The 10,510-nt window shown below is 33.9% G+C and overlaps 1 protein-coding gene across 3 annotated transcripts; it reads left to right on the top strand.

Moving 5' to 3' along the window:
• Positions 1–6,239: 6,239 nt before the first annotated feature.
• On the top strand, positions 6,240–10,510 carry LOC136061003 (protein RTF1 homolog). Of its 3 annotated transcripts, none has more exons than XM_024070666.2 (3): positions 6,240–6,421; positions 6,630–6,681; positions 8,270–10,510. In XM_024070666.2, the coding sequence occupies exon 3, from the start codon at positions 8,293–8,295 to the stop codon at positions 10,279–10,281; it is 1,989 nt and encodes a 662-aa protein (XP_023926434.2). In that variant the 5' UTR covers positions 6,240–6,421; positions 6,630–6,681; positions 8,270–8,292; the 3' UTR covers positions 10,282–10,510. The 3 variants fall into 3 exon arrangements, with proteins under 3 accessions (XP_023926434.2, XP_065627090.1, XP_065627094.1); XM_065771018.1 differs by having other exon boundaries at positions 8,249–10,510; XM_065771022.1 differs by lacking the exon at positions 6,630–6,681 and having other exon boundaries at positions 8,249–10,510.

Genomic DNA, 10,510 nt, shown 5'->3' with positions numbered 1-10,510 from the left:
AAGGGAGAAAAGAAAATTCTTACCAAGACAAAATGATAGAAAATTAAGTGAATCTTAGCTTTTCTCTCTATGTTCCTACTTTCAAATAAGGATTAAAACCAAGAAAGAATTCTACAAAAAGAAGTACACACACATTAAAAAAAAACAAAATCTAAAATAAACCATGTGCTAAATGGCATTATATACTCCAAGACCATGTATATACTTGTAAGAAGAACATCTCCATTTACAATTTTTGGACTTAATTCTAGAGAAGGAACAAAACAATCAGGTATTTTATCAAACAATTTTTGTGCATGAACAGAGAATCTAGTTAATTAAGTCCTCAACTCCACGCCAAAATAATAAAGCAATATTTTTTAGAGGGGTGATTGGCAGAGAGAGAAAACAAATCAAAGCTTCAGAGAAAAAAATAGTCAAACACTAATTAGAAGGTCAAATCAAGTGACCTAATTCTGTTGCTAAACAAAAGATTTGATTGCTTCTATTAAATCAGACTATCAAACATTGACCCAAATCTATGAAAACTATTAGTGGTGAGCAAAGGCTTATAGTTGATTTCGTAGTCCCATACACTAACCAAAAGGAAATTCACAGGTTTTTAGACCCAAAAGTACCACCACCTACCCCATTGGAAATGGAGGCACTGGCATTTGTTGTGTCCCTAGCATTGGATTGTGTAAGTGAAAGTGTACTTCGCCCCTTAATGACTAAGGTTGCAAACAGCTTACAAAGTGCCTTGGAAGGGATTTTGAAAGGGCAAGGTGATTGCTGGGGGCAAAAGGATGGTATATAACACTACAATGTGTGCAGCTAAGGTAAAAGGAATTGGATGGGCAGTTTTATTGAGCCAAGAACTAAATTTTAGGAAAGTAGTAACTAAAGGAGACTTAAAAGATTTGTATCAATGCTATTAACAAAACTTTGAAAGGGAAAGGCCTATCTCTGTTCCTTGGCAAGCTATATGCATTGTAGAAGACACTTGTGATATGGCTAAAAAGTTGAATCCAATGGCATTCTCTTGGATAAATTGTGAAGCTAATCTAGTAACTCATTACTTAGCCAAATGAGTTCTCAATAATAGGTGGCAGGGGTTTGTTAATGAATAGTCCTTACCCTGATCAGTTTGTGAATGTGATCAAGAATGATACTTTGAATGAATAGTCTTTACCCTAATCAATTTGTATTTATCTATTGAAGCTTGCCTGGCATTTCAAAAAAAAAATAGAAAAATAGAAAAAAGCCTTGGATTCGTGTGTGGATGTAGATCATAAAGAGTGTTCATTTAAAGATTAATTAGGTTAATTATGGTTAAACCAACTGAACTTTAATTTGTTTGTAGCATTTCTCACGGCATGAATAATAGCTTGGTGTTAATAGTTTTCATTTGTCTTTGATAATCCTAATGTAGTCTTTAGGTTGTTCCTTTGAAACATTTGACCACAAATATACAATAAAACTTGGAGGATGCTTAATGTCAACACTATCTTTATAAGCCATGCCTCGCAGCCCAAGCCCCCTTTTTTTTCAGTTTGGCTCAGGCATTTTGTTGAACATTTTGAGGGTGAGGGGTTGGCCTCTCATGCATAAAGAACTATCATAGCCTATTGGTTTCCGTTATTTATTTCAAGAATTCCACCATTAAAAAAAACATATCTAGTAAAGTAGAAAAAAATTACAAAACAGAAAGTCTTTATTTGTAGACTTCTCAACCTAGTCTAAAACAAAGACATCAAAAACTGATATCATAGAACACACTGGTGTTGCAACCAAATAGACAGCCAAACTAAATCTCTGCGTGCATAATGAACATGCCCAATTTTTGGGTTTTCCCAACCTAGAAAATACCCAAAAGAACTCAGAATGGACATACCCAAAAGAAGCAGTGCTCCAATTAAATAACCCACCAGTAACAAATTCAACAACCCAACAAAAATGATTTAGAAAGTAAATGTAACGTGACAACCATCCACACCACAGCACAAAAAAGGCAGAAACAAACGTAGAAAGGAAAAAAAAAACCATCAAGCAAAAGAATAGAGCACAAAAGAAATTAGGATGTAGGGATACCTCAACTAAATCACCAGGCTTATGTCAGTATTTATATGGATGTGAGGAGAGGAAGGAAGACAGAGAGGCTGCCGTTAGAAGCGAAAATAGAAGCTGAAACTGTAGAATAGGAAGATGAAACCGTGAGTGAAATAGTAGAACAGAATCTAAAACCGTGATATATAGTGTGGATGAAACAAAACATGAAACAATAGAATAGAAGCTGAAACAGGTGGGGAAGAGGAAGAAACTAAACCTGAAAAGGAAAGGCATAAGTTGTAACCGTGAAAAGCATTTAGGTTTGACAAAAGGAGTTAGCTGAAAAGGCTTTGGGTGTGGGTTGGAATTTAAAGTAGAGATAGGGCTCTATGGAACATAAAGAAAGGGAATAGTATTTAGGTTTGACAAAGAGAGTTAGCTAAAAAGGCTTTGGGTGTAGGCTTGAGCTTTATAGTGAATTTAAATGTATAAGAAGTGGACTTTAAAGTAGAGAGAGGGTTGGAAATTGAATTAAAAATTGGCAAAAACTATTTTCAAATTGAATTAAAAATTTAGAAAATGGGATGAAAATGACATGGCTGCTGACGTGACTCAATGTGAGTGTAGCAAAATTAAATGCTACGCTTCAGCTTTTAGTAATATATAGATGATTACAAAAGCTTATATACAATGATCAAAAACAAGCTAACCACCTAATTGCTACTAACAGAAAAGAAAAACTAACTATACACGCGTGTCTACAAGAATAACTAACTTTCTCACACGCCATCACTTAAAGAAACTAATTCAACTACTAAACTACAAGTCGTATCTACAGGGTTCTAACTATCCTCTGTCGTTTGTGCTCTGGTTTGTTCTAAGCACAAGCTTTGCTACTCTGGTTACTCTGTTCTTGCTACTTCCTTATGCTTGTTACTATCCATATTCTGATAGGCATGTCTGTTTGGTACTCTCTCCAGTTATCACTAGTTCCTAAAATCAAACATTCAAACTGTATTGCTGATTTTGTGCCAAAATTTTCTCATTATAGTTAGTTTACATTAAAAAAAAAAAAAAATAGAAACCTTCACTCATTTTTCTCAACAACCAAATAGTGTCTTATGTGCAAGCAATTTTGTGTACCTTTTTAACCTTTCTGATGATATGATTTTTCTCTATCCAGAATTCTTTTGAGCTAAAAATGCTTCTCATAGTATACCACTCCAATTTTCCCATCAAGATGAGTGGCAGATAATAGGATATATACTTGCTTCATGATTTTCATCAAGATAAGCAAATCCCTACCATTAGTTGGTAAAACTACATTTGCTCATAAATCATATTGTTTTGAGCAATTTTAATGATTCTTTGCGATTACAAAATATAAATACAGTGTGATATGCCTTGCTTGTGTATACATTCATCTTCCTTTAATTATCGACAATTGAACCGGTTGATCAATTCTTTGTAACTTATTCAGGGGAAGTACAAACTATTGCAGCGTATAGGAGGACGTAGCAGATCATGGCAGACTTGGAAATTTGCTTGAAACTTATTCCCATGTGATGAGGTCAATAGTTCCAATAAGTTTGAACCCTTTCTTCCCAAAATTCCCAAACACTTTGTGTATGAGAATTATTTCATGTAATTATATTTAATGAGAACATATAATAAGTAATATTATTGATACAAAAAATTATTTAATTTTTTATATAACTTGCAGAAGTAGTTATGATTTATTAATATCATTTCTCACCGGTAGGAGCGGAACCACAATTTTATATTTATTTGTTTTCCAAAATATTTTAAAATATCCAAAAACAAAAGTTACCCCACCCCAAAAAAATTAGGTGGTTCTAAATAATAAACAGTTGTCCAAATAACCCTCTGAAAAAAAAAATGGAATTTTTAACAAATACAAACTTTCGCATTCCTAACCAAATAATAATAATAATAATAATAATAATAATGCTAAAATAGTGTTTCTATTTTTGAGTAGCTTCATATCTTACCTTGCTTGTTGAGTCTAAGTAAAGAGTTTTTAATAAAAACAATTTCCTCTTACTTCTTTTAACTTTAAATCATTCGTTTCTTTAGGATTCGATTAGATCCATTATAATTTTCTTTTATTTGCTTTGACTTATGAATAAAAAGTAATATTTATTCGTGAAAATATTAGATAAAATTGAATAAATATTTTTTATTTGTAAAAAGTTTTTTTTTTTTTAATGCTTGATTGAGACTCAAAATGTTAAATACTTAAATTCAGTATAATGCTTAAAGAAATAATTAAACATGAGATATTTAGTGTATGTTTGGATAATGTTAAAAAGCACTTTTCAGTTGCATCCCATGTTTTTCAGTGAGTTCCGTGCATTGTTCACAGGACTTGCAAGTACTTTTTTAAGCAAAAACAACTTTAAAATTGGGTCCTATGACACTATTCACACATTTAAAAATTATTTTGCTACAATGTTTTCAGTTTTCAGCAATAAGCGGTATTCAAATACACCCTTAATGTTACAAATGATACTTGAAAAAAAAAATTAAATTACAATAAAATAGTTGTTTATTGTTACATATCTGTAACAAACTAAGCAACTTGTTTATATAATTTTTTTTTTTTTAATGGGAAGATTGTAAAATCAGTAGAAGAAAAATTCAATACATCTTGCGCCATATTTCCACTGACCATGATACAAAATGAGTAGAAGAAAAATATTTCCATTGACCGTGATACAAAACCAAAAATCCCTTTGGCATACTAAGCCAAAATATGTGTTAATTTGTTCCCTTGCCTCCTTACATGTGAGAGCTTAACATATCTGAAACATTGCAATTTATGGCAAATCCTCTGGATCATATTAGAAATGGCAACTGGAGTCTGGTGGGTTGTTTGAACTTATGTGTACTTATTTAAGTTTATAAAGATGATAAATTATCTTAAAAAAATATTTTATATGTTAGACAATTATTAGAGTAATTACTTTATTATTAGTAAATTAAAATCTTTGTCCTTTTCATACACACATGTATATGTGTGTCTTTTTTGAATTTCTTTTAATGTTATATCAATATCATAAGTCTAGCCTCCAAATAAAAAGTCACAACTCCGTCCCTACTCACAAACCAATTATTGAAACTATTTTATTAAGGTAAATTTTACATAGAGTTCTTTAAATATTATACTTTAGATTCCCAATTAAATTCAACTATGTTCTATATTAATTAATGCAACTCAAGCAACTTTATCTTTCTTCAATCACAATTATTAAGGTAAATTTTACATATAGTGCTTTACAAATTATAAATAAGATCCACAATTAAATTCAACTATGTGACTATATTAGTTAATGCAACTCAAGTAACTTTATCTTTCTTTAATCACAATTAATTTAATCTTGCGATGATGAATACAATTACATGGCTAAGCCTAAACTTAGAACCTAAAATATTGTGCTTAATTTTTTTTTTCTTTTTTTCTTTTTTCATTTTGTGTTTCACTCTTTGACGATTGTTTTTTATCATTAAATTAAGACTCCATTCAATTTTTGGCTTAAGCAAGGATCTCAAATCTCTTATACGAATAATAGATTTTATTAGTTATCCTATTTGAAACTGGCATAGTTGATTAGTATTTTTTTTTTTTTTTTAACTTGACTTAACTCCAGTACTTTTTAATTAGAATCTCATTTTGTTTTAATAAGATATTACTACATCACCTACTAACTAAATAAAAAAGTAGAGATTAAAACTCATTACTATTTGCCATTTTTTTTTTCTGAGAGAGAGTTTCAACTTATGGTGCCCGTTCTTGATAATAGCTATTTATCATCAGACTAAGACACCAATCAATTTTTGGTATAGACGGGGATTGAATCCCGGATCTCTTATACAATCCTTAAAGACTTTATCAACTGAACTAACTAAAACTCACATTTACCATTGTTATTTAAAACAAAAAGAAATGTCCAATTAAAAAAAAAAAAAAAACTGAAAGTAAGGTAAACTATTTTTTTTTTTAAATATCATAAATGATAAAAACGGTAATCTCTCAATAATCATGAAAAAAGTCGTAAGATATTTGTTTTCACCAACATTATTGATATGGATATATATTATATATAACTCTCTCACACGCTACATAGTACAAATGTTTTTTTTTTTTTTTTTTAATCAAGCTACATACATTGTTATTCGTTGCACAACAATTTTCACGGTCAAAGCTAAGAACAACAAAATAGATCATGTTCCTGATTCCCAAAACAAAAAATGATCATGTTCCCGAAAACCCCATAATGACCAACTTCCATGATTTTCTCGCCGCTTTCTCGTTCTTCCCTCATTGTCCTCCCAAGGGAATGGACTGACCATGTGGTGGCATGTCTGTCTGGTACTCTCTAATTTCACTTGTTCCTAAAATCAAACATTCAAACTGCATTGCTGATTTTGTGCCAAAATTTTCTCATTTCTGTTAACGACCATCAAAAATAGGAACTTTCTCTCATTTTTCTCAACAACCAAACAGTGTCCTATCCTATGTGCATGCAATTTTGTGCACCTTTTTAACCTTTCTAATGATATGATTGTTCTTTATCCAGAATTCTTTTGAGCCATCTTTGACACTGTTTTCTTGTAATATTGAGCCATAAGGTACATTACTTTGATACCCAGATGCTATTTTTCTTTAATTTTTGTCTGTTTAATGTTTTGATGCATGAATTGATGGTTTAGGGCATCTCTGGTTCTAGATTTTGGAATACTTATGTGTTTCACTAGTAAAGTTGGTTAATTTCTGGCTTTTTTATGGCTTTATCTGATTGTATTTTGGTGCATTTGATTGTTACATGGCATTGTTTGCATGGACTGTTGAGCTAGCACAGATACTTTTATACCCATATGTTATTTTCTCTGTTTTATTAGGTTTTGATTCATGAATGTGTTGTCTTGAGCCTTTTTGGGCTTATTGGGAAATAAAACGTAAAAATGCTTGGACCTTTTTGGTTTTGTGTTTCTGTTCTGCTGTTTGGTTTTACTGATAGCTTTGGTTTACTTTTTCCTTTCTCACTTTTCACTGATTGCATGTATTTTACATTTGATTGTTACGTTAATTTAATCACCATTGATATTTTTTTCTTCAATTGCCATTTGATATCTGCTCTTGCGTTCTTTGTTTTCTTTTGTCTTTTTTTAATATTAATGGGCAATGTAAGTGCTTCTAATTGAATTGTATACTTGTTTTGCCTTTTCTCAACAAATTTGTTGCTTGAACGAAAAGAATTAGAGAAATACCTAAAATGATACTTGCTAAAGTAGTATTAACAGAGGACATGTTAGCGAAGAATGCAATGGAGAATGTGATTTTTGAGAAGAATACATGTGGCATATCAAACATTGTCTGATATCTGGTTCTTAACACTATTTGTTTGGTGACCAACAGATGTTTTAAGAGATAAAGATCAGTTGTGGTTTAATTGAATTGGTTTTAAGGGCTTGTACATGGCTTTTGAGAACTTGCATTGGTTTATTTCGGGTGCCGTGTTTTGGGATGTATCTAAACATTTGTTTTGTCTTCTTTATTTCATTCTGTTGGTTAAAGGAAGTTGCATTCTATTTTTTTCATTTTCCCCTAGTAATGTCTTTGTATGGCTAGATGATTAGGAGCAAAAGGATCGTGGAGAATGTCTACAATTTAATCTCTTAGTATCATCTGCATATCTTGGTTCCTTCTAATCAGCTTATGCCTTATGCACATAGATTTTTTGTCTAATTGAGGATTTATGGAGTGATAGTGATATGCTATGCATTCTAGTGTTTATGTATTTATTCTGGTGTTAATATAACCTGCATCTGCTTTTGCAACTGCTAGCAAACATGCCCAGCATGTATCCACAAATGTGAAGTGGAAATTTGAGCTAAAATGCTTCTGAATGTACCACTCCAATTTTCCCATCATGATAAGTGGTAGGAAAACAGATGCATACCTAGTTCATGATTTTCATAAAGTTAAGCAAGTCCCTACCATTAGGTGGTAGAACTACATTTGCTCATAAATCATACAGTTTTAAGCAATTTTAATGATTCTTACCATTTACAAAATATAAATACAATGTGATACATAATATAAATACGGTGTGATATGCCTTGCTTGTGTATATGTTCATCTTTCTTTAATTATTGACAGTTGAACTGGTTGATCAATTCTTTGCAACTTATTCAGGGGAAGTACAAATTATTGCAGCTTATAGGAAGACGTAGCAGATCATGGCAGACTTGGAAAATTTGCTACTGGAGGCAGCAGGAAGAACCAGTTTAGCCGGAAGAAACCGGAAACAACTTCCACCATCTAGAAAGCGTCATGAGGGTTCATATTCTGATGGTGGAAGTGACTCTAGGGATGAAGACTCAGATGATGAACGTAATTATGCACGCCAGAAGCCCTCTAGGTCTCAAGTTCCATTGAAGAAGAGGTTTGACCTTTCTGAAAGAGACAATGAACATGAAAGTCATGAAGAAAGGAATCATGATAGTGGTTTTGACCTTGAGGGCAACATCAGTGATGAATCTGATGTAGGCAGTGATCTTTACAAGGATGACAATGACCGGCAAAGGCTTGCAGAGATGACTGAACTTGAAAGAGAAATGATCTTGTCAGAACGAGCATCTAAAAAAAATGATAAGGTCTTGAAGGAAAAGTTGAGATCAAAGGGAAACAGTGTGACTTCAGCCCTATCTAGAAAAGGTACTTCACCTCTTCCTTCAGTTGGCAGAGTCCGTGCATCTGCTAGGTCTGCTGAGAGGACAGCTGCCAAACATGATGCACTGAGTGAGTTGCGAGCAAAACGGTTGAAACAACAGGACTCAGAGGCTCATCATAAATCAAGGGATGCATCAAGAGGAAGTTCAGGTAGCCAGGGTATTTCACCTATCAAACAGAAAGCCTTGATTGCAGCAAATTCCAGCAGTTCCAGCCAGAGTGAGAGTGTTAGTAGATCTGACAGTGAAGATGAAGAATCTACTGGGGAAGGCTTTGTTGACAGTGATGAGGATGGGAACATGCCTGGTTCTGAGGTTCCAACATTTGAGGATATAAAGGAAATTACCATTCGGAGGTCAAATCTTGCAAAATGGTTTATGGAACCATTCTTTGAGGAGTTAATCGTAGGTTGTTTTGTGAGGATTGGAATTGGAAGGTCGAATGTTGAGTCTATTTACAGGCTCTGCTTGGTCCAGGGTGTTGATGCCACATGCCCTGACCAACAATACAAACTAGAGGGCAAAATCACTCATAAGTATCTGAATTGTGTTTGGGGCAGTGATAGCTCTGCTGCTAGGTGGCAGATGGCTATGGTTTCGGATTCAGCACCACGTGAGGAGGAGTTTAAACAATGGGTTAGGGAGATGGAGCGAAGTGGTTGTAGGATGCCAAGAAAACAGGCTGTCTTGAAAAAGAGGGAGAGCATTCTAAAACCCTACACATATGTTTACTCAGCTGCCACAGTGAAGCAAATGTTGCAGGAGAAGAAAAGCACCGCATCACGGCCACTAAACGTTGCAGTTGAGAAGGACCGCTTGAGGAGGCAGTTGGAAGTAGCAGTAAGTAAGCATGATGAGGTGGAGGTGGAGAGGATCAAGACTAAGCTGCAGGAATTGGAAGCAACCCGGCTACCCCTGGAGAAAGATGCTAAGGCTATTAGGCTATCTGAAATGAACAGAAAGAACAGGTTTGAGAATTTCAAAAATGCATCAACAATGAAATCAGTATATACAAGTCTAAAAGCTGGGGAGGACGGGTATGATCCCTTTTCAAGGAGATGGACAAGGTCAAGGAATTACTACGATCCAAAGCCTGGTGAAGACAATGAGGATAAAGCAGCAAACAGTGGTACTACTAGTGCTGACAAAAATGGGACAGGATCAAAGGTAACAACAGAGGCTGGCATGGAAGCTACAGAAGCAGCCTTAGAAGCTGCAGCTGGTGCAGGGAAATTGGTTGACACTAGTGCTCCTGTGGATCATGGAACAGTTTCAAATATAATGCACAATTTTGAGCTGCCTATCTCATTGGCTGCTCTTCAGAGTTTTGGTGGACCCCAGGGTGCTCAACTTGGATTCTTGGCTAGGAAACAAAAAATAGAGGCTACTGTTGGATACCGAGTCCCAGAGAATGATGGAAAGAGACATGCTCTGACATTAACCATTAGTGACTACAAGAGAAGGAGAGGGCTGCTTGAATGTGATGATAAAAGATGAGTTTTTACCCAGTTATGATAATTTTGGTTTGATAGGCTGTGCTTTTCTATTAGGGATAGCTTAATGTAGGGGGTTCAATCTGTTAAACTTTTTGATGTCCTAGAACAAAAGTTAGTTTTTAGACATGCTATGTATACTGTCTATGGTTTTGTTATGTGTAATTTTGCTCCACATGGTGTACAAAATCTTATTATCTAGTCTTGATTGGCATCAATGAAAGATTTTGTTC

The sequence above is a fragment of the Quercus suber genome, unplaced genomic scaffold (assembly GCF_002906115.3).
Source record: "Quercus suber isolate HL8 unplaced genomic scaffold, Cork oak 2.0 scaffold_4, whole genome shotgun sequence".
Taxonomy (NCBI): Eukaryota; Viridiplantae; Streptophyta; class Magnoliopsida; order Fagales; family Fagaceae; genus Quercus; species Quercus suber.
Note: the sequence above shows the minus strand (reverse complement) of the source record. Positions and strands in the feature narration are given on the sequence as shown.